Source organism: Phyllostomus hastatus, unplaced genomic scaffold (genome assembly GCF_019186645.2).
Source record: "Phyllostomus hastatus isolate PE091 unplaced genomic scaffold, TTU_PhHast_1.1 phas_scaffold_11, whole genome shotgun sequence".
Lineage (NCBI taxonomy): Eukaryota > Metazoa > Chordata > Mammalia > Chiroptera > Phyllostomidae > Phyllostomus > Phyllostomus hastatus.
The window spans coordinates 396,253-419,997 of NW_025334005.1; the positions used below are offsets into that span (position 1 = coordinate 396,253).

Here is a 23,745-nt window from a genome sequence, read left to right on the forward strand (position 1 = left end):
CCTCCCGGGGACTGGTCAGCCGCCTCCTCCCTGTCACCCCAAGGCCACCTCTGTGCTGCAGGGGGACAGAGCCAGCTCTGGTGTCCGTTTCCGGTCACTTGGGGGGGCGGGGCTTCCACGTGTGAACAGGGGTCCCGGGTCTCCTTCGGGAGAGACAGAAACGTTCTGGAACGCGACAGGCGGTGGTTGCGTGGCCGCTGCGAAGGCACCAAGTAGCCCTAAGCGGCGCTCGTTAAAACGTCGAGTCTGTACGTGAGCTTCACCCCAGTGAGCGCCCAGAGGAGCGAGGGTCCAGGGCAGAGGTGGGGCGGGGAGCAGGGGCCGCCCTCCGAAGGCGGGGGGGCGGGGGGGGCACTGCTGAAATGGGGCGTGTGAGTCTAGTCGTGGGGATGAGGTCGTGTGTCTTGAGCCAGGGGAGCGGCTGGCCCCGCCGCTGCAGCCGCGGCCCGGAGGTGAGCAGGCAGGAAGCCGTCTGCAGGGATGGAGGGTGTGGCGGGCTGTCCTGACCGTGAGGCCCATGGCTTCAGGGGGTCGGGGGGTGGGGAGGGTCTGGACAGGGAAGGGACCACTGTGCAGCAGAGGGTCTGTCGACGCAGGCGTGCACTGTGCCCACGGCGCCCACGGCCTCGGAGCGGCCTCCCTGCCTGTGGCCCAGGTCCGGGGCCTCGTGCCACACGGAGCGTTCACAGGACCACTCCACGTCGTGGTGGCGCCGCGAGCAGTCACGCCTGCTCGCCAGTGCGGCCCCCACGTCTGCACGGGGTGGTGCCGTGACAGACCAGAAGTCACGCCACGGGGTGGCAGGCCCGGCGGCCCAGAGTGGCAGGCCCGTGCACGGCAGGCGGGGCTGGCAGCGGGTCCCCTGGCCCACGTGCCACGTGCCTTGTTTCACAGTCCCTCCTGAGTGGAACCCGAGAGCGCACAGCCCGGGCATCTAGGGCGTTCCCAGTCTTCTCGCCGTCCCCAAAGGAAGCCCCGCCCCCACCAGCAGGCACTCCCTGTGCCCCGCCCTCCGTCCCCGCAACCGCCCACCTGCTGCCTGCCCCGGCGTGTCTGGGCTTCTCAGGCACTTGGGCCCACACGCCACCGGGAGGTCATCGGTGAGGTCACCTCTCCCGCGGTGTCCCAGGGGGGCTCATCCTCGCGGCCCCGGGTAGCAGCCCTTGACCCCTCTTTACGGTCCAGCACGCTGACCCTCTCCCACCCCCGGGGTCAGCTTCCCAAGGCCCCGGTGGACCCTCACGTGACCAGCGGTGGTGGGGGGCCGTGCGAGCGTGTACTTAACGGTGTCGGCCACTCTTGTTCAGAGGGAGCCTGAGCAGCGTGCTGCCCCCCGCCCCCCTCACCCGCCCTGCGTGTTTCCGGGCAGATGTGCGGGCTCAGTAGCGTCTACTCTCTCCGCCCTTCAGGGTGGAGGCCCCGCCCCCTCGCCCCCAGACGGCCGAAGCCTCGGTTCTCAGGTCGGGCTCCTCGGAGCCCCGGAATCCGCCCTCCTTTCGCCGACCGCGTGTCCCAGGTCTGAGTGGAGGAAGGGCAAGGGGACGGAGGGCACTCCGTCTGGAGTGAAAGGAGACGCCAGGGAGGGCCGCCTTCCACCCGAGGGACCCGGCGCGGTTGGTTGCTCGCCCCTGGAGCAGGAGGGGCGTCCCCTCCCCCCAGGGCCAGGCCAGGCCAGGCTGTGTGAGGCGTCTGCGGGTGCGGCCAGGCCCCCTCTGCGCCCCTGCAGCTGCGCGCCCCGCTCCCCGGCCCCGGCGAGCAGGCGGAGCGCCCCAGGCGTCCGCTGGGTGCCAGACCAGGGGCATCTTCCCGTGTCCATCACCAGTCGGTTCGGTGGACGCCCAGTCTCCATGGTGATGGTCAATGGGGAGCAGGCCGGAAGTGCCACTCCACGCACACCTGTGGGTGCTCACCTCGGTGCCGGGTGCCCGCGTCTCATTTGTTCTCCCGACGCAGCGGCCTCCGGCGCGAACAGCCCGCCCACCCGCCCCTGCCTTTGTCCGGCCCTTCAGTGACTTCGGGAACGTGCCAACCAACCGGTGACACTGTCAGAAGGCCTCTCCGCCGCCCCTCCACGGGCACCCCGGTCCTCTGTGGGCGTCCTTTGTTCATGCGAGCGAACAAAAGCGCACATGCCCAGAAATGCAGAACTGCCCACGGCCCCCCCTGGCAGGCCCGGGGTGGGGGGGTGGTTCGGTGGGGGGGTCCCTGGCCTGGGCCGTCTCATTGCCACCTCCCGCCTGCCCCTTTGGGCTGCTGAGCTGGCGGGGCGGCGTCTAGCGTACAGGGGAGGAACCAGGTCGTCAAGAGGGTGGGCCTGGCCCCAGGGTGCAACCAGGAGGTGACGGTGAACCTGCCCCGAGAGGCAGCAGCCCCCGCCCTCGTCTCCGCCTCCAGCCCTTAGGAGGAGGCTTGCTCCCCTTCCCGGCTGCTTCCTGTGTCCCGAAGCAGGTGACCCGGCGCCTTGGCAACGAGAACGCCTTGGAGACGAGGCAGAAGTCAGCGGGCCCTCAGCGCCCCCCCCGCGGCAGGCCCAGCAGGGGCTCTGCCGCTCTGGGAAAAGATGCCGAATGGAGCAGCTCATCCGTGAAGCCTCGGCCAGCCCCCCGCCCCCGCCCCCGTTGCCAGACTTCTCTCGCTCCTGTTTCTGCCCAGGAGCCTCGCACTTTGCCTTCTCGATACATTTTTACAGGGCCACCCACTGTGGCTCTCCCAAGTGCTCCGTGACGGGCTGACACTTACCCTCTCCATTGTACGGATATTTTACAGATGGTGAAACAGTTGCGCCGAGTCACGAGTCACGCTAACAGTTGCAGCAGAACCGCCAGGAAATGTGGCGACTTGAAACAGTAGCCATTTATCTCAGGGTAGCGTAAACCAGCAGCTCGGGCTGGGCTCTGCGGGGAGGTTCTGCCGTCCTCGGCTGGGGTCCGCCTGGCGTCTCTAGTGGCAGCTGAGTTACGGGTCCTCAGTGGACTCCACACCGCCCTGGCTGGTGTGGCTGAGTGGACTCAGTGGGCTGAGCGCCAGCCTGCGAACCAGAGGGTCGCCGGTTCCCTTCTCAGCCAGCGAGGCGGGCGGGGCGTCTGGGCCATCCAGCAGCCGGGCCTCTGCTGGCACTGCCTCTGAGACACCGAGGCAGTCCAGGCCCCTCCGGGGTGCTGACGGGAGGTGAGTGGTGAGCGCCTGCTGCAGGCTGCTTTCTGAGTCAGGGTCTGGGCACCCTGCGCACAGGGGTGGGGTGGAGAAAGAGGCTTAAAAGCCCTCCAGATGCTGCCCTGGCTGGTGTGGCTCAGTGGACTCAGTGGACTCAGTGGACTGAGCGCCAGCCTGCGAACCAAAGGGTTGCCGGTTCAATTCCCAGTCAGGGCACAGGCCTGGGTTTCGGGCCAGGTCCCCAGTTGGGGGTATACGAAAGGCAGCCACACGCTGATGTTTTTCTCCCTCTCTTTCTACCTCCCTTCCCCTCTCTTTAAAGATAAATAAGTAAAATCTTTTAACAAATAAAAAAGGGGAGCCCTCCATATGCTGGAACCATGTACAGCACAGCACAGCCCTGGAGGCCGGACTGACCGGGCCGAGCAACTTGAGGGGCTGAGACCAGTGCCCCGAGAGGGACGCCCAGCCCGGCCACGGCCGTGGGACCTCCCAGGCCCACGAGGGCACTCGGCCCCGGAGACGCCGCTTGGACCGTCTGAGGGGCCCGCCTGGGAGCCTGTGTGGATGGGGGCAGACGTAGCAGCGGGGGGCGGGGGCCCCCCCATTCTTCCCCTCGAGTCGCAGGGGTCATTCCCTTCACGGCGCGTCTCCTCCCGGCTGCCTGCAGGAGGCACTGGTGACCTCGGCGACGGGACAGGAACACACAGAGCGCCCGCCCCGCGCTGGCGGAAAGCGGGCCCAGACCACCCGGACCCAGGGACGGCTCTCAGGTCACCGGGATGTGACGTGTCTCTGCCGCCGTAGTCACACCTCTCCTCCCCACACGCCCCCCTGGACGGTGGCCCTCGTCCGGCCAGGCTGTGTGCACGCTGCCCCCGGTCAGAGGAGCCCCTTCGGGCATCAGGCCCTCGCTCCGACCCGTTAGCGGGGCGGCGGCGGCGGCGGCGGGGGGCGAGCCCCAGGAGGACGGCGGTCCAGGCCCCCGCGCGCCCACAAGCCCCTGCCCTCTGCCTCCCTGCCCCGCTATCTGTGAGATTCCTCCCGCCACACACAGCTTTTAATAGTCCCCCAAATGTTGCAAAGTGATTCACTTTAAATATGACACAGAACCAGCTGCAAATAAGTTAAATGCGGCGGGCTTGGGGTGTTAGTGGCATTTACGGATATTGTAGGGAAACATTTACTCACTGAAATTCCACACAGTGGAAAGAATCACCCCCTTCCGTACGCGCCTGGGCACTTATCTCTGCCTGTGTGCTTCGGGCTAATGGCAGACTCACGACGGTCTCGGGCGAGGGACTTTTCCCCCAAAGCATCGAGCTTGGGAGCGCCGTTTGCCGAAGACGTGAACGTTTTTTTTGCGTTTTTCTCATCTGAGACAGCCCGTGACGCGCGGGTGCGTTCAGCTCCCTGCGGTTCCTTTCCCCCTCGGACCGGGGTTTGGGGTTTTGCTGTCGTCAAGGCTGTTCCTCGAACCCGCGCCCGCCCCGCGGGGTCCGTGGGCACAGACGCACAGGCCGCCTCCCCCAACGGACGTTCGCCGCCGCCTCAGCCCGTGTGTCCCCTGGAGAGAGGCGTGTGTCTCTGGGTCGCTCTGGGCCGGGTGGCCTCGACCTCTCGGAGGGAGCCCGCACCTCTCCCCTCCTCTGACCCTGTGACAGTTCCGAGAGGATGACAGGTGAGAGGTGGGAGAGGGGGACAGCCCAGGGAAGACCCTGACGGGGTCGGGGTGCCCGGTCTCGGGGTTCTCTGGCAGCCGGAGGCAGTTCTTGGAAAATTCGTACTGTCATGAACACGCGTGCGTACCCCCCGCCCCCCAAAACCTCCCCGACGGACGTGGCTCTTCCTTCACCGGGCAGGTGCGTCGAGGGGGCTCAGGACACGCCCCCTGACGCGCCGTCCAGGGTTTGACGTGAATCTGGGTTTTTCCCCCGTTTGCGCAGTGATGGGGCTGAGGCCTGAGCCGTGAGACGGCCCCGCGTCCTGTGTCTGTCCCCGGGGTGCTCAGGGCCCACCGTCACGGAGCAGGAGGTCCCTGTCTCGGGAGTCTAAAGAGAACAAGTGACAGTCTTACCTCGGACTTGGTGGCTCTGGCGTGCGCTCTGACCGCAGTTTCCATGGGTTCCGCGTGGTCCAGGGGTGGGAGGGGACCTGCCTCGCTCCGCTCCCTCCCCCTCTGCCAGGGCCCTGATCCACACCCCGCCCCTCAACCTCGTCTGACCCCTCCTCCCAGAGGCCCCGCCTCCAAACGCTTCCACAGAAGAATCTGGGGGTGGGGGGGTGAGAGGTCGGAGAGGAAGACAGGCCCAGGGAAGACCCTAGCGGGGTCTGAGAGGGGCGCAATCCACAGACGGGTCCGCAGTGCAGCACCGAGGAGTTTCGGAGACGGTCCCCTGTCCCGCCACCGTCAGGGAGGGCGCACACCTGACCCTGGGACAGGGCGCCAGCTCTTTGCTGTCTCTGGAAGTGACGACAGAGAGACAGAAAGATGAGTGTCCGTGTGTGTGACACCAGGGGACACGCCCACTTTCGGACCGACCGTCCGACAGGCGGTGGCCCCACTCTGCGTGTGGTGCTTGCACAGAGGTTTCTGCGTGGCGCAGCGAGTGTCCGTGCGTTCGGCGGGTGTGGGGCTCCTGCCAAGGGCAGGCCCGGGGTCCCCCTGGTCCCCTGCCTGCAGGGAGCCGCCTGCCACCTTCTCCGGGCCTCAGGCAGCCAGCTGCCCCCGCCCCCCCGCCCCCCCGCTGAGAGGGTGTGTTCTGGAGTGCCCGTTTCCCTGATGAAGGCGAAGCTGAACCCCAGGAATGGCGAGGAGCCCGCCGAGGTCACAGGTCAGGAGGGCCAGGTTTCACCTTGGCATTCACCCGCGACCGGCTTCCCTAGCCTGCGGTGTGGGTGCGGCGACTCGGAGGACGGTGGAAATGCCGCCGTCGTGCGCAGCCCGGAGCCCCGCGCCCCCCGGGAGACGCAGGTGCTCCGGGGACACCCGGCTCCGCAGCGCCCCGGGCAGTGTGGGGCTGGGGGCTGGGCGCAGCTGGGGCGCTGTGCCGTGCGCTATTTTTGCCTCCTGTCTCTCTGCTCTGCCTCCCACGGAAACCTCTCCCCAGAGCCGTGGCAGTGGCCCCCGGGCCTCTGGCGTGCCAGGCCCGGCTGTTTTGGTGACCCCTGACTTGCTCAGGGGTTGGCCAGGCCGCAGGCGGGAGGAAGGGGCTCTGAGACTTAGGAACCCACTGAGGCCCCAGGGCCTGCCCCCGCCGCTGCTGTGCTGGCGGGCAGGATCGGGGACGGTCCGGGATCTGCCAGGATGCCCACCGGAGACCCCCGAGGGCACCCGCCGAGTGCCATGCCTGCGGCCCCGGGGTTGGAGGCGGCCGGCAGACGGGCCTGGGTTCACGTTTACTTGGCTGTGTGGCCCTGGGTGAGTCGTTGAACGTCTCTGGGCCCAGTTTTCTCATCTTCAGACCTTCACGGGGCATTTGTGCCGAGGTGGGCGGGTCAACAGGGACGGAAGGCCGAGTTACAGCCCGAGCCACGCCCGTCCCCCCCGGGCTGACATTGCTGGAGCCCCGGAGGAAGCTCGAGCTCACAGGCAGCAACCGTGGGGACAACGGGGCTTCCTCCTCCTTCTGAGGGCACCGCGCGCCGGGCACCCGCCTCCCATCCCACTTCTCCGGCGATTCACCGCTGCCCCGTCTGACGGAAGGGACCCGGGGTGCGGGCAGCACTCACGGAGCACCTCCAGCTTCCTGCCCCGGCTCCAGCCACAAGCCCCGAGGGGCGAGGGGTCTGGTCTGAGGCCACAGGCCGAGCTCACGGCAGCCACTTAGGAAAGTGAGGAGAAGGGCAAAAAGGGGGGAGAGCCCCTGCCCTGCCAGTAGGTTTCTTCTGCGGTGGGGACTGAGTGTGTGGGGGGGCGCTTCGAAAGCAGAGGAGCGAGGACCCTGTTTGGAAGGAGGCCGGCTCGGCCCCCCCGCCCCAGACCGAGCCCTGGCCCCACTCCGGCTGCAGACGCCCGTTGCCGGCGTCCCACCGAGGGGACGGAGGGGCCCTGGCTTTCCCACCACATCCCTCCGTGCCCCCTGAAGTCCCAAGCCTCCTGGCCCTCTGCCAGGGACACACGGCCCGGCAGAAGGCACCTGCGTCCAGGACTGGTGGGCTTGAGGCGCAGCCCCTTCCTGTGGTGCTGGCTCGGGGGGCGGGGCGGGGCGGGGCGGGGCGGCCGGAATGGACTTGGCTGTCCGGGCCACGGCGCGGGGCTCTGAATCGGCCTCGACCGAGGAGCACCGAGGGTCCCCCGACGAGAAAGCCCCTCGCGGGACGGGACGAGGGTGCCCGCAGCCCCCCAGCGCTGCCTGGGGCCCGTGCTCGCAGCCGGGTTGAATCATTCTCCACTCCCCGCGAGTGCATAATTGCGCTGGTTTTTCAGGCGTCCTTCACCCGTACTTATTTAGACTAGTGACTGATGCATCGCCATGGAAACGGCGCTAGGAAAGAAAAAAAAACGGTCCCTGGTACAGTGGGAAGGATACGGGCTCCAATCTGGAGCTTACAACTTGAGTCGAAACCCCGAATTTTCCGCCGATCCCGGCGTGCGGTCTCCACAAGTCGCCTCTGGGAGCTGCCCGTGGACGGCCCTCCGGAACCACCTGGTCTTCCTCGCCTGCTCCTCCCCCTCCCCCTTGGCCTCTGCGATCCCGGCCGGCCCCGGAGGGCTGCAACTTTGTTGCGCCTGCACCGGCAGACAGACAATACTAGATGAGGCGTTCGCCCGGCCACGGCCTCCGCATGGACCTGGACGCGCGGCGGGCTCAGCCCGACTGAGATGGTCACGCCCAGGCTGCAGACGATGGCTGAGCAGTCGCGGTTCAAGAAGAAAGTTCATTTCGGAGGTACGCGGCCCCCTCCCGAGCCTGCACCTGCGGCGGGCGGGCGGGCGGGCGGGCGGGCGGGCTGAGCCTTTGTTCGTAGGAGCGCGCGGGGACTGGCGGCGGCGCGGGGCACCGGCGGTGCTGTCGGTGCAGGGCGAGGCGGCGGCTGGCCGGGTAGGCAATCGCCCAGTGCCCCCCGGTGCGCTCGGGAGCCGCTGCAGCGCTGGCTGCGTGCCCCAGCGTGGAAGGCTGTCGTCTGCCTGCCGGGCCCGGCGTCTCAGTTCCCCTGGGGCCCCGGGGGCCTCTCTGTAGCGTGGAGAGTCCCCTTTGAGCGGCCGGTGGGTCTCTAAGACCACCTCGAGCATCTGTTCCTAGTAAGCACTGCTGTTGCCCTCGAAGGGGCCGACGGGGGGTGGGGTGGGCCGGGGTGGGGGGCCCGTGCGTTCTGAGTTGCTGTGACTTGAGGATGTGCCTTCTCCGGTCTGTCCTGCCTGGCAAACCGGACAGTCTCCCAAGCTGGAGCAGGGCAGGCTGTTCCCTACCCGGTCCGGCCCACCACCCTCCTGCAAAGGAAGCATGGCCGGTCTGGTCTCCGGCTCAGAGCTCTTTTACATCTGAGGGGCCGTGCGCCCCCGGGCATCGCAGCAGTGGAGCCGGGGAAGCACCACGTGTGTTTTCAGGTGCTTTATCCACCGTCTGTGGTGGGACGTGGCCGGCCTCTCCCCGGGGCTCAGACAGAGCAGGAGGCGCCGGCGGCATGGCTGGGGCTGGGGGCTCGGGGCCGGCGACCCGAGCAGAGGAGAGCCCTCCCAGGTGTCGCTGGGCGGTGCGCCGAGAGAAACTGGGCTGTGAATTGTAGAGACTCAGGTGACCTGGTTTCTCCCCACTGGTCCTCGCCCACCTGCCACCCCTGGTGCCTGTCAGTGACGTGTGGCACCTTTCTGGGGGGCCGGAGCCTGCCCTCCCGCAGGTGCAGAGCAGGGCTGGGTGACAGGGAGTGGGTGTCCTGGGCGGTCAGCCGCCATCGTAAGCAAGGTCATTGCCATGTAGGTTCTTACGGGATCTGTTAGTGCCCCCGGGATCTGCCGGAGCTGCCCCCCGCCCCCAGCCCACCCTGGCCCTCGCAGGAGGCACCCCCGATCCCGCGCCTCGGTGTCAGCCCCAGACGAGAGGGAGGCTGGACTCCCGAGACGCCCGCTCGCCGCCGCCCCCCCCCCCAGCGATCGGGGCGGCGTCCTTGAGCTCAACAAGTCCCCTCTCTCTCCTCGTGTGTCCTATTTCCCAAGCCGCAGCTGCCAGCGTCCCGAAAAAGATCCTCAAACACTAAAAGGAGTGCTCCCGCCCTCGATTCATTCCCGGGCAGAGATCCAGCTCTGCCTCTCCGGGTGGCGTGCCCTTGGGCACCGCTCCTCACTTGGGGGGCCGGTCTGGGGGGGGTGGGGATGCCTGCCTGCCGGGCGGGGGCTCCCTAAAGACAGAGGAGAGGTGCTGGGGGCCGCCGCGCCGCCACCCCGGGCTCTGATTGCCGTCGGCTTCGTGTGAGGCGCTCTGGCCAGGGAGCCCGGCCGGCGGGGACGTGGGCCGGGACCCGGCGTCCCCCGGGGTTGGGCCGTGGGTGTGGGCGGGGCAGGAAGGGGCTGGAGGCGACCGGCTGGGGAGGCAGAGGCGTGGGTCCCGGTGCTGGGGCCGGGGTCAGGGAGGTCTTTTCGAGATCCTTGTGTGTCGGCTTCCCCGGCAGCCCCGGCCGCCGAGTGTCCCTGCTCAGAGGTGGCACGGGAGGAGGAGAGACAGTTCCGGGAAGCGGGACCGTCCCGGCGTGGACGCCCCTGCCAGCTCGGCGGCCACGTGTGCCGCAGGCACGGGCTGCACACTCGCCGATTCTTACTCCAGCTGCCAGCCTGGCACCGCGGATCGGCAGAAAGGCTCCACCGAGCCGCTGGGCTGGTTTTTTTTTAAAGCATTCTAATTACTGTAGAGTAGGAGCCGACTCATTGACAGCCAGCGGCTTTATTCCCTGGCCCAGTTTGGGAGGGTGGGGACTGGGAAACGGGGCCAGGACCGGAGCTAATGAGCCCCCGCCGCCGCAGACTCCCCGCCGGGCCCCCGCCGGCCGAGAGCGGCATGTCAGGGAGGGGGTGAGGGCGGCCGGGCTGCGGGCCACCCACCACGCGCCTCCGGTGCCCGGGGCGGCCTTGCATGGCTGAGGGACGGGGCAGGCGGCTGTTAGGAGTGGGGTGCCGGGCAGCGGGCCCCCGCCGCGTGACCTCGGGCAAGTCCCTGCTCGTCTCAGATGGAGGTTTCCGACCGGGGAGCCTGGGACCCCAGGCTTGTCCCGCGTCCCCTGGGGACCTCACATGCGGCGCTGTGAGAGCGTTATTTGCAGGGAACTGCTCCCCTAAAGCGTGCCCACTCACAAGCGCCACGTGCTGGGTGCACTCAAGTCCAGGGTGACCTTGAGTTGCGGAGCTGTGCTTTGGCTGTCCTGCCACCCGGGAGCGGGCGGCTCTGGGCTGCCGCACGGGCGCCCCGCGTCCTCCCGGGTGGGGCAGACGCACCCCGCGGGCCCACCGGGCGGCCACAGCAGAGGTGTGACGAGAACAGCCAAGAACCCAGTTCCGGCACTCGGCACGCTTGACTCGGGCACGGCGTCTGAACCCTCCGCCCTCCGTCTCCTCCTCTGACGTGGGGGCTATGACGGTGCCCGTCTCGTGGGGCCGTTGGCGACTGAACCCGATGAGACGTGGCTTTGCAGGTGGGGCCCCTGCCTCTCTCCCTGCCCCACGTCCTCAGCCCCCCCGAGGCGGCTTTGCGGCTGCTGGGCCAGCGCCACATGCCACACGGGAAAGGGGACGTGGTCCAGGGGGCCCGGTGTGCAGGGGGAGGCGCCGCCCAGCAGAGGCCAGCTCCCACGTCAGTGGCTGCGACCGAGTCACATGGCCACCCCCGGAGGGAGGCCGGGCACCTGGTGTCTCCCCCCGTGGGAGAGGAAGGAGCGGGTGCCCCGAGGTAGCTGTCGAGCGAGCCAGCACCACCCAGCGCGTCGGCAGGAAGAGGGCGCCAGCACACGGCGGTGGGAGAGGCGGTGCCGGGCAGTGGTTAGGACCGCCAGCGCCGGAGCTGGCCCCCGTGGGCTGGAATCCCAGCTGCTACTCCACCTCGCGGCTCTGGCCCCTCCCCTGCACGGGGGAGGGTGACGCTGCTGGTCACGTGAGGTTGCTGGGAGCATCACAGCTGTCACACCGTGTGTTTCGCACTTAGAGTAGCACTCGGTGGGTGCTGAGGACCAGCTAAGTGTCACCTATGATGCTGGTGATGGGAGACCGATACATGGGGACCCCGGCGTGATGGTGGCGGCAACCCGCCCACCCCCGGGGTCGCCCGCCTCGCCCCCTCCTCTCCCGCCAGCCCTACCTCGGGAGGGACGCCGTCCGCTGTCTCCCTCCGGGTCCCCCCCACTTTCCGACCACGTGCCGAGCTTCCTGGCCGGGGCTGCCGCCCACAGCCCTGGCACGCGGCACCCTCGGCTCCCCGGTGGGCGCTCACCCCTCCTGTGGCTGAGTACTCGGACCTGGTGCCTCGTCTGGCGGCGCCCACACCCGCTGCCCGGGCCCCGCGAGAAGGGCCGCTCTGTGAGAGGACGGCCTCAGAGGCAGCTCCCGCAAACTCGGGGGCACAGAGCAGCCGCTCACCCTTCAGGTGTGTTCTGTCCTCGTACAACACAGCCGGCAGCTTCCTGGGGCGGCCACCTGCCGGGGGCCCCGCCGGCCGCCTGAGCGACTTCCGTTGACCGAGGCCCGAAAAGCAGCCTGTGGTGTCCGAGTCTGTGAACTTGGCTGTTGAGTGGGGCCAGAGTGTTTGGGTGCTGCAGGGCCGGCGCCGGCTGGCCAACATGCACCTGTGCCCACTGGCCCTTTGCCGCTGGGTCCTCACCCAGCTGTGTGGCACCACGCTGGTTTTTCCGGCGGTGGGCAGGAGGGAAGACCGGGGCAGGTGACACACCCTGGGGAGGAGGGAGCTGGGACCAAACAGAAACCAGTGACTCGGGCGTCTGTAGGGGCCGCGGGCTGCCATCGAGGCGGCTGCAGCGACCTCGGGGGGAAGAGAGTGGGGCCCCAGGGTGCAAGCCCCTGCAGACGTCCGGGTGAAGGACGGTCCTTTGTGCAGGGGCAGGGGGCTCGCTGCGTCACGCACGGGGCTGCCACGCTCAGAGCGAGCCCCTCACGCTGAGACGAGGGCCGTGTCCCCCGGTGCTCAGAGGGCACAGCGTGTCAGAGGGGCTGAGTCTGGCAGACCCTGAGCTTGAACTGAGCTTGGAGCCACACCTGCGAGCCGGACGTGCATTTCCTAGAAGACCGCTTCCCTCTCAGGAGGTGGTCTCCGCCCTGAATGCCGGGTCCCGGACTCCTTAGCCAGCACGGGTTTGAGGAACTTTCCGAGCGAGTGTCGCCCCGCCGTGTCAGCCCACAGGGGTGGGTGTGGTGTGGTGGAGGAACCCCGCCCCCCGTCCCTGGGCCTGCGAGTGTGCTTGGATGCACAGCAGAGGCCAGTGAGGCCACGGACGGGGTCGGAGCCACTCAGGAGCTGGCTCTGAGACAGGGACTTGTCCGGGGTCATCCGGGAGGGTCCGGTGGCGTCCCACCGGCACTCGCGTGGACGAGGGCGCCGGAGTTCAGAATCGGTGACGGGACTTGAGCGCTCAACCAGCCGGGGCCGGATCTGCAGACCAGCGATGGGGCCCGGAACTGAGGAGCGCGGGCCCCTCTGGAAGCCAGAGACGGCCAGGGACGGTTCTCCGTGGAGCCTGGGGGACCCCAGCCCGCCCTCACCACGACTGCGGCCCCGTGAGCCCCGGGTGAGTGTTCTACGACAGAGCTGGGCGGTGATACCGGGGCGTTTCTGTCGTTGGAGGCCACTGGGTCGGGGTAACCCGTTACAGCAGCCGCGAAAGCCTAAGACGCCTCTACCGGGGGGTCGGCACCGTGCGAACCCCGTCTGGGCCACTGGAGAGCAGGATCCCGGTTCTCCACTGCCCTCCGGCTGTGCGCCGACCCCCGGCACCCAGATGCTGCCCGATAACCCATACGTAGCATACAAACGAGGGACCCCAGCCGCAGTGATAAGTTCTGTGCTACTCCGTGACTTCCTCCGAGGGGGTGTCTCTGACCTTGACCTCCTGGCCGTGGGTCCGCGCCCCGGCGGCAGAGGACGGTGGCCCAAGCTCCGCTGTGACTCTCGAGCCGCGCCCACCACTGCCCCCACCCCGTCCTGGTCCTGTCCCCACCACGGCTGTGCCGACCCAGCCGCACAAACCGGTGTCCGGCCCGCCTGGCTCGGCGCCGCCCCCCTGCCAGCCTCTCCCCGCGTGCTGTGTGTCCCTCCCCTGCGCAAGGATCCCGTCCGCACGTCTGGTTTTAAAAAAGAAAAGTTATTTCTGTCTCCATCCCGTCGGTGATGCTTTCCTCCCTGCGGCTCCCATCCTGCGTTTGGCTCGCCAGCCCCGGGGTGCGGCCCGAGCGGCGTCTGGTGTAAAACCCGCCGGAGATCTCAGAGCCCGTGCGGAGGGCGCGGCTGGACGCCAGGCCCGGCGGGTGGGGGGTGCAGCTGGGCAGCCTGTCCACGTCGCACAGCGGGGGGCCCTCAGCCCCGTGCCGTGGCGGGAAGATCACCGCCTCGCGGAGCTGTGTGGGCATCTTGACCCAACCACCGCTGTGGTGAGGGCCGGGGGCTCCCCAGCCTGCCCGTGTCCACTCCCGTGACTGTCGCCTCTTTGGGGTTAGGAGCCAAGAACGAAGGTCGAGAGAGGGCAAGGGAGGGAGAGGGGCTGAGGGTGACGGAGGGCTGTCCGGGGACTCCACTCCCCCCGCCCCTCACCCCGTCTCTGTGTGTCTCTCTGTCTTCCTTCCTGTCTTTCCCCCCGCTCTCCCTCCCCTTCCTTGCGGTGGGATTGAACTGAGTCCTCGAGGGGCAGGCGAGCAGAGCTCTGTGGAAGCGTGTCCCTCGGCGCCGTTCTCCGTGCAGCGTGAAAGGGGCCGCGGCTCCCAGCTCCGACACCAGCCCCTTCCTGGCTCAGGGCCGGTGGGTGGGCAGCCGGGGGAGGGGCTCGCCGGGGGCTGTGCTCCAGGCCTGGGGAGGCGCAGGTCGGGGCGCCGTGCCCAGCCGGGTTGTCGGCGGTGACGTCGGGGCCTCGCTCCGCGCTGTGGTTGAGGAGGCGAGAGCCGGGAGCGGCGCAGGGAGGAGGTCACTGTGTCGCCCCCAGGGTGGGACTGGCACTGAGCGTCTCCGTTTGTAGGCGGGGCCGCTTCCTGGCCTCGGGCAGTCCCCAGGAGGAAAGGACAACCGGCTTCTGTGCTTCGTCCTCCCGGAACCTGAGGAGTTGAAATTGCCCGCGGTGGACCGGAGCGTAGGGTCCAGGGGCAGGTCCAGGGGCAGGTCCAGGGGTGTGCGGCCTCACCCCTCCGCTCCGCTCTCCCACAGTTCTCGAGCTCCGCCTGCGCCCCATTCTGTGTGGCGGAAGCTGGATGGAGCCGTGCAGTAGAATTCGAGCTGGAGAAAGAATGTTCTAGAGAGAGTCTAGCAAGTGCAAAGGCCCCAGCTGCAGACAAGCTGGTCATGGTCAAGGAACAAAGAGGAGGCCAAAGTGGAGGGAGCGGTGCCCTCGCGGAGGGCGGAGCAGTTGGAGTCGGGGCGAGGAGCGGGCAGGGCCCCCTAATGTCAGGCCGGTGTCATTGGAGGGCACTGGGACGCGACTCCCTTTCCACCGGGACGCTGTTGGGACAGGTTACCCAGCAAGGTGGCGTCACCTGATTCTCACACTGTGTGAAGCTCCTTCTGGTGGCCCCGCACAGTGGACCGCTAAGGGGTGGGCCGGTGTGGAGGCAGGACATGGGAGGGGGCTACTGCCACAGCCCAGGCACCAGCTGATGCTCGCTCAGACTAGAGTGATGGTGACTGCTGGCCTCCGGGCACGTGGGGCGCCTGCTATAGGAAGCACGGAGCCAGGCCCTGGCCCAGGCCCTGGCCCAGGAGGGGGCCTGTTTGCAAACAACTTGGTTCTTGCCTTCAAGAAGCGTCTGCACGTTAAGGAAACGGGCAGGTAACTAGCTCCCCCCCGCCCTTGGCCGATGGCCTCCTCCTCCATCGTGAGCAGAGCGGCCTCGCGCCCTGAAACCCCAGGAGGTGTGTGCTGCCGGGCCTCGGGCTGCGCTGGCCACGTTTCGTGGCCACGTCTCTGCTGTCTGTGGTGGGTTTCTCCCCGACAGGGGGCCAAACGCAGCGTTGGCCTTGACACTGTCCGGTCTTCCTGTCTGTGCTCGGCGGGACTCGGGGCTGCAGAGGACAGACACCGGCTCGGCCGGGCTTGCAAAGACGGGGGACGCGCCAGCCCACGCACGGGACCGAGAAGGCCGGGCACGGCCGGCGCCCGTCCACGGAGGCGGGCACGGCCCCGTCTCGATGGCTGCAGGTGGAGCCCCCGTCCGGCCTGGGTCCCAGGAGCTCGCCAGGGGACCCGCACCGAGAGAGCAGCCACCAGGCATCTGGTCGCCGTGCCCCAGGGCAAAGACAGGAAAGGGGGGGGTGTCCAGGGGGCATGGGTGTCTTCCTTGGGGATTAAATGTTCCATCGTCCAGAAAGTGGCAAATCGCCACGTCTCTAACTCAGCGTCCGAAACTAAGGTCAGGGACCCACCGGCCACAGGCCTGTGGGCTGGCTCCCTCTGTGGCGGGGGTGACGGCCACCAGCCGCCCACAGCCCGGTCCCTGGACCTCGTGCCCCCTCAGAGACCCCAGAGACCCTCTGAGGACAGAGACCCAGAGATCTCCGTCCCCAGAGAAGGGCAGCCGGCGCTGCGTGAGCCGTGGGTCCCTCCGCTCGAAGCTGCCTGGCGTGGCCCCGGCCACAGCTGCTGTGCGTGCGGGGGCGGGCCCCGGCTCGTGCGTGCCCGCCCCACGTGGTGAGGGGAGCAGGCCCGTCCCCACAGGGCGGACACGGCGCACTATCACTGAGTGGGCTGCACCTCGGCGGCTGTTTCCTGGCCACCGGGTGCAGCGTCACAGAGGGGCGACTGCCTTGCCGTGTTGCCCGGAGCTCTCTCAGCTGTAAACCACAGAAGCTGCGTCATCTTAACCCAAAACAGAAACGAGTCTGGTCGTAGGACTGAAGAGTTGAACTGGCTGGGTGCTGGACTCTGACCGTGTCACGGGGCTGGCGGGCACCGGGTCCCTCCCCACCCCCCCTCCCCGCCCTTCCCCCAGCTTCCCTGCTGTCCTCCTGTGCCTCACGGCCAGGCAGCCTGGCCCCCCTCCGCCCCACCCCTGCTGTGGCCTCAGGAGCTGGAGTCCCAGAACAGGGCCGGGGCCTCCTTGTCCAGCCTGGGCCCTGTGCCCAGCTTCTGAGGGGTGGCCGACCGGGCTCCCATGACAACTATTGTGGCCGAGGCCCGAAGGTAGGGGCGGGGAGGGGAAGGGCTGGTGCCTCAAAGGACAGGGCGGCACAGCCCCAGGAGACCGGGGATGTCTCCTCCACAGGGCCTGGGAAGAGTGTGTCCCGCTGGTCACTCTGATGCACCTGGAGGACAGAAAGTGGCCGTGCAGGGTGGACGGTGGAGTCAGGCATGAGCCCTGAAGTTGTCTGCGGGGACGTTGGAGTGTTTGCTGTGTCCCAGGGTCCGAGTCGGGACCCACTGGGTGTGTAAGAGACCCGGCTGGCTGCCCGGCTCTCCTGGGCACACCCAATACGTGGGTCCGCAGCCCCAGAATGAGGGCTGTGCGCCCCGTGTCCCTTGTCACCACAGGTCCCCGAGGCCCCAGTTTTCCAGGTCTGTGCCATGGGTGACCTCAAAGAACAGAACCCCTATTCTTGGCCCGATGTGGAGATGGGCAGCAGCCCCCCATGTCTGCCCTTGACTTTGCCCTGGAACTGAGGGGCTTGAAGGCAAACCTCCCTTACCCACTGTCCTGCAGGACTGAGGCATTCTGGGAGACTTGTCACAGTGGCACTGTGGCCTTCTCCATCCCGCTGGGCCAGGGCAGGACAGGCCCAGAGGTGCACGGTGGGGCTGCTCCTCTCGCACTGTCACTGCCGGGCCGGTGGGCTGGGCGGAGCGGCTGCAGCACACAGCCTCCTGTGGCGGAGACCCCGGCCCCACCCCCTGCCCAGTTATGCGGCGGGGGAAGGGGCCTGGGGGGTTGCCGCAACAGCAGGTGAGGGGCCCGGTGTCCCTTGCTGTCACTGACCCACGCGTGCTGGCCTGGCCCCGGCCTCCCCTCTGCCCAGTCCACGGCTTCCTGTTTGCGACCCACGCTTGCACCGGGGCCTTGCCAAGGGCTCAGCCCAGGCAGCCGGCAGCCCCACCTCCCTGTCGGAGACCGCAGGTCTCAGAGAGCCTGCAGGGGCCAAGCCTGGGTGTGGCATGAGACACACACCGCACCGGTGGGCCAGGCGACAGCCAGGCCGCACGACAGGGAGGGTGTGCAGGCCACCTGGCTCCGGGCATGCTGCCCGTGAGGGTGCCTCCTCCCCGATGCTAGTGTGGAAGCTGACCTAGGCGGTGGCGTTCTAGGTCCTGGCTCCGCCCCTTCCCGCTGGGCCAAGGCAGACCACTCACTCGACCCCTCCGAACGAGCCGCCCCTGTAATCCGGGGACGGTCACAGCACCGAGCTCCTGTAGGTAAAGCAGGTGGAACACTCGAGACCCCTGGTGAACGTTCCAGAACACACAGCTGTCGGCTGCTGTCGGTCCAGGCTGTGGAAGCTCACAGTCCAGGGTCAGAGGCCACAGTGCCCTGTGGGCCACGTGACCTCTGAGGTTGATGATGGTGGTGGTGATGGCGGTGATGGTGATGATGATGAGGGTCTGGGGTGTGAAGGTGATGATGGTGGTGATGGTGATGATGATGAGGGTCTGGGCTGTGGTGGTGATGATGGTGGTGATGGTGATGATGATGAGGGTCTGGGGTGTGATGGCGATGATGGCAGGGATGGCGGGGGCATCTCTCAGGACCCCCTCCCTGTCCCTGAGGCCCTGTCCCAGAGCAGAAGTGCGGCTGTGTCTGGCAGCCAGAGGACAAGGAGGGCCTGTGCAGTGGGAGTTGTTCACAGAATAACCGGAGACAATACCCCTGCCAAGGGTCCCCTTCCTCTTACGCAGAGCGGTGGTCGCGGAGGGGAGTTCCTTGTGTTACGTGCCCACCGGGGCAGGTTGCAAACTCGGTGAGCCCCGTGCTGGCCGGCACCCGCCCCTCCCCTCCGCTGTGCGAAATTTCATCGGTCTCATCCCACCATCTGAGAACCGCTGGCTAAGTGGCGGAGCCTAGAAGCGGCCCCCTTCCGGAAACATTGTTTTGCCTGGTAAACGGGCGTTTGTACACACGCACGTTCCCTGCCCACTCTCTCTACTCCCGGAACCGGGAGCCTCTGACCCCGGCCAGGACCTGCACCAATCAGCTCTCAGCACCAGCAGTTCCCTAGACAACCGGCGCAGAGCTGCCACATGGGGCTTCAGCAACAAAAGCAGTTAAGAGTAATAATAACCCTGAACAGCCAGTTCCCAGGGCCCTTCAGTGGCTTCGCGAGGTATTCTGCTTAACGCCGCAAAGAGTTCCCAATCCCATGTACTCTTCCAGGGCCTGGCACGTGTGTGGCCCCACACGGGTGCCCCAGGGTGGGCCCGGCCCGGCCCATGTGCTCCCTCCTCGCAGGTGGGTGACCGCCGGGGCCCCTGGTGGAGGTCAGCGGTCCCTGGTTCCATCCTCATCCCGGCCCCAGGGGTTCTGAGCCCCGGGGGCATCTGCCCCGTCCCCTCTGACTGCCCTCCTGTGCCCACACGTGGGGCATGTGGCCGGGCTGCCAGGCAGGCTCGGTCAGCGACGACTGCAGGTCAGCACACCTGCAGGACGCAGCTTCCGGGGTGCGGCCGGAGGAGGAGGACACGGCACATCTGGGCTCGCTCGGTGCGGGTGCCAAGCACGGGGCAGGGCGTGACCTTGGGCTGGTCCCCGAGCTGGCCGGGTGAGGGCCCGGTGCCCACAGCCCATGCCAACGGTGTGCGGTGCGCACCGGTGAGCTGACTGCACAACAGGTCGTTTAGATGAGGCCAGCAAGCGTGTGCGGCGGGTGTCCTGCAGGAGTTAGACGGCAGGGCCGACAGAGAGAAACCAGGCCAGTCCCCAGCCTGGAGCCCCGTAGGGGGCAGGGGGACTCAGACCCGTCTGCCCCCTGGGTCCGGCAGTGTGGTTAGGCAGTTCTAAGCCGGGACAGGGGGAAGGGGGGTCGCCACTGGCCCGGATGCTCCTCCTGGCCCTGCCACTGAGCAGGTGTGAGGTGGCCTGGGCGGTCCTCACCGTCACCACCCACAGACTCGCTCAGTCGGCCCACCTCCGCCGTGGAGCCGGAGGAGCCCAGACGGCCAGGCGTGGTGGCCCAGGGGAAGGACTCAGTAGATGTCAGTGCAGATGAGGCTGCGATGCCCCGCAAAGACGCCAAGGCCTCAGGGTGGACGGACACCCGAGGTCCTGAGCAGGGTCTGGGGGTGCTGCCTGAAGGGGGGCAGGTATCAGAGGGGCCCATCCCCCGGCTGGACGCAGCCGGCCTGCAGACGGGCAGGTGCACCCTCCCCCGGGGGCCTGAGGGCCCGGCGGGTGCATGTTGGCGAGGGGTGGGGGTGCTTAGACCAGGGCCCGGCGCAGGCACTGTGAACACTCGGTGTCGGCGACGACAGCGGCGCCCCAATGGCACTGTCCTCAGGAGCGAGCGGCGGAAGAGGGTGGAGGGGCAGGTGGGAGCCGGGTCTCAGGGGCCCCAGCCCCGGAGTCTTTGGGGCGGTGTTAGTGCCATGACGAGTGAATCCCTCTGGTGCAGGTAACGTCGTGCCTCAGGAGTTTAACCCCCACTAACTTCAGGGGCTCCATCCTCTGGGGCTGGGGGCCCCCAGCATTGCACAGGGAGAAGCAGAAACGCAGGGTAGGGTGGGCACAGTGGCCTCCATCAAAGCCAAGCTTGGAAGGGACCCCCGCCCCCTCCCAGGAAATGTGCTCACATTCCATTGGTGGGAAACAGTCACATGGCCATGCTTGAGTGCAAGGGGTGCTGGGAAATGTAGTCCTGGATGGAACCTCTGTTCCTCCCAACCCTCCCAGGCAACTCCACTCTGCTTAGAAAGGGAACATGTGTTTTTTGCTGAACTCGCTGCTTCTGGGCATACAAGCAGCCACAGGGCCGTTCCCCCTGGAAGGTGGGGCCAAGGGTTTGAGCCGCAGAGCGGGTGCGGGAGTGTCAGGGAGACTTCAGGCCGTTTTCCCCGAGGCCAATCCTCTCCCTTGTCTGCATTTTTCCCAGGGCTCGGGAGGACGTTGTCTGGGAGGCTCTGCTCAGGAGGGAAGTAGCTGCACAGTAAACCCTGCTCCGCCGCCGCCGCCGCCGCCGGGTGTCGTCTGGGGTTTGTTCCCGGCAGCGCTGAGCTATCCGTTAGGTCTAATTACATCGCTCATATCACTTCCCGGGAAATTTACATCTAAATCTGCTGAATCAGGGAAGCAAGCAGAGAACTTAATTAGCAACGTTAATCATGGTTGTTTGGTGGTGGCTGTTGTGTTTTTTGTTTTTTTTTTTTTTAGGAGAAAGCAACCATGATCAGGAAAATAACAATGAACATTTTTCTTCCCGAAGGCCTTCATCCGCAGGCGCCCGGATCCGCGGCCGGGCTCGGCGGCGTCCGTGGAGGACGGCCCTGCCCTGGCGGCTCCCGCACGCCTGCGGGCGGCTGCCGCGCCGTCCAGCTGGAACTTGGGTGGTCCCATCGTCTTTGCAGGCCACTTCCTCCTGCATCCCCCGAGCTGCCGACCCCAGGGCTCTGCCTCCGTTTGGGACCAGCGCTCCCGAACCCCCTCAGCCTCAGGGTTCATAGGCATTCCCCGAATTCTGCAAAGGTGGACCCCAGAACGAGGCCTCTCGCCGTCCTCCCGGATCTGTCCCCCGGAGAGTGGGTCTCCCACGGCCTAGGTCCGAGCCACATGCAGCCCGGCCAGCCTCGCGGGGGCCGGCGTGCGGGGACCCTGGCTTCTCTAAGTGATGCTTCTCCTCCCTCTCTGCGCAGAAACCCGGGCGGACCGCAGCAAGAAGCTCTTCCGGCACTACACCGTGGGCTCCTACGACAGCTTCGATGCCTCCAGGTAGGATGCACCTCCTTCTCGGCCAGGCCCCCTGCGGTGAAAGGGGCGTGGGTGTTGCCGAGGCCCTGGGCCATCTTGCGTGGCGCGCTGGGGCCCCTTGCTGGTTCCCCCTGTGTGTCCACCGAATCCCCCTCACCGTCGGCCGGGGTGAGGGAGGCTACCGTGTTCCCCAGAGGACCTGCCCGAGGGGCGGTGTCTGTGGGTCTGTGTCGGGGTCCGGTGGGAGCACCCCTTGGGGCAGCCCGAGGGCCGTGTTTCCAGGGGGAGAAGGCCTGGCTGTGTTTTCAGGGAGCAGTACGGGTGTCCCGGAGGGCGGCCCTTGGCCACAGGAACTCGGGTGGCACCAGGCAGGCACTGTGGCCCCCCCCGGGAATGTTGAGGCGCCACAGCTCTGGGTTTCCACCTCGTCTGCATTTTCCGTGGTCATCCCCGCCGCTGAGTGGATGGTTTTGTGCGAACGAGGGTGACTCATCCCCTTGCCGGGCAGGACACCGGCAGGCGGAGCCTTTGAGCACTGGGAGGGGTCGAGTTCCGGCTGGTTCCGGCAGAGAACCCGTGAGGCTGGGGCTGGGGAGGCAGGCGTGTGTCCCACCGGCAGGGATGGTGCCCTGTTCCGGGGCAGTGGCCCCAGGAGCCGCTGGGAAGCAGGCAGTGTTCCTGGCCAGCGTTCCCGCGGCCACTTGAGCTTCTCCGGCTCTCATCGTCCCCACGCACAAAGTTTCTCCGTTCCCTCGTTTCACTCCCAAACACCAGGGCGCCTACCTTGGGCGCCGGATGGGCGTGGACAAGACCAGACAGACAGCGGGTTCTCAGTGGGTGGCGGCCTGTGCGGGGAAGGGAGGGACAGGCGGGCTCTGCTCCCCGCCCTGCTGGACGGGTCCTGGGGCAGGGGGGTCCCCGTCCGAGCATCCCACCAACCCCGTCTTCCCCAGAGCGTGTCGAGGCTGGAGAAGGGTCCGGACACCCTCCGCTGGGTGCTGCCTCGGCGTCGGATCTGGTTTGGTTTGTGTTACTGAGTCGGAGTTCACGTGACCTGAAGTTACCGTCTCCAAGTGCACGGTTCAGCCGCACTGAGTGCCGTAGCCTCTGCCTGTTCCCCTGGTTTCACCGTCCCCAACAGAGACCCCACACCCGTCGGCGGTCCCTGCCCGCCCTCCCCCAGCCCCGGCGGCCCCCAGTCTGCCCTCTGGACTGTCCCCACAGACGGAGTCCTGCTCAGAGTAACATTCTTAGGGCTCGTCCGTGCTGTGGCAGGTATGAGGGCTTCGCTCCTTTTGTTTCTAATGTTTTCTTGTGGCAAAGCATGGGTGACATGAAACGTGCCGTTTGTTGTACGTGCCCAGCGCAGTGGCACTGAGTACGCCGCCACCGTCTTCCGGAACGGGCGCCCGCCCCTCCCCCAGCCCCGGGCACCCGCGGCCCTACTCTCCGCGCCTGGGGCTCTGACTCCTCCAGGGACCTTGGACGAGTGGCGTCGCGCAGGGTCTGTCCTTCCGTGTCTGGCTTGTTCACGCAGCACCGTGTCCCCGAGGCCCGTCCACGTGCAGTGGGCGGGGGGGGTCGGCACAGCCTCCCTCGTCCAGGCGGAGTGACCGTCCGCTGCGTGGATGGGCGCTTCTGTCTGTTTATCGCCCTCCGTGGGCACGGGGGCTGCTGGGGTGCCGCTGCGGCAGACATCCGTGTACAAGTGTGCGTTGGAACGCCGGCTCACTTCGGGGCATGCGCCTGGGAGTGGACGTGCTGGGCACACCTGGTCTGGGTGCCGCCGGCCCCGCCCCCGTCTCTCACGAACGGGGTGTGTGAGAGCAGGTGCGCCACGGCCAGCGGAGGGCCTGCGGGCCGTCCCAGGCACTTTGCGGACTTCTGGGACGTCGCCCAGGTTGCCCACGCGTCGACCTTGAAGGGACGGGCTGTGGTGTGCGGCCCCGCCTGCGGCACAGCCCCCCAGGCTCTGAGGGGGTCAGAGCCTGGTGGCTCCCAGGGGGCCGGGGCTGCCTCCGCCCCTTCCCCCCCCGCCCTGAAGAGCCTTCCTCTGGGTCAGCTGACTTGCTTCTGCTGCAGCAGGAGGCTGCTGGCCAGCGCGGACCCTGGGCACATGGTCACGGTCATGCCCAGCATCCGTTCTAGCAGGGAGGGTGCCTGAGACTCGGGGAGTGCTTGGGTGCTGTTGCCATGGTTACCTCGAGGGCTGCCCAGACTGGGAGCGGGGCTTCAGGCAAAAGGGGCCTCTGAAAGCCAGAAGGGCCCGGGCAGCAGCTCGCCCGCAGGCTGCAGCTTAGGCAGAGCCGTGTCACCCCCCCACACGAGAGAGCGGAGGACAGCAGGCTGGCCACCCGGGATGCACACACGGGCACGAGGGGTGTAGGGGGGTGGCTCCATGTTCAGGCGGCTCCCCCACAGACGGGGCCGGAGGGCCGGACTCGACGGTGCTGGGACGAGACAGGACCGTGGGGCCAGGCGGGGCCGTGCAGGACAGCAGGACCAGGGCGGGGGAGGACACGGCCGGCCACTCGGCCGACAGGGACGCTCGGGAGGCGGAAGCCGTGCAGGGACAG

At 67.6% G+C, this 23,745-nt stretch overlaps 1 protein-coding gene across 2 annotated transcripts in view; it reads left to right on the top strand.

Annotated features, from left to right (window-relative positions):
• SHANK2 (SH3 and multiple ankyrin repeat domains 2) overlaps positions 1-23,745 on the top strand; it is a 297,330-nt gene that overhangs the window by 140,817 nt on the left and 132,768 nt on the right. For both annotated transcript variants that reach the window (XM_045854859.1, XM_045854860.1), the window contains one exon: positions 21,115-21,190. In XM_045854859.1, the coding sequence (XP_045710815.1) occupies positions 21,115-21,190 (76 nt within the window). The remainder of the gene's footprint in view (positions 1-21,114; positions 21,191-23,745) is intronic.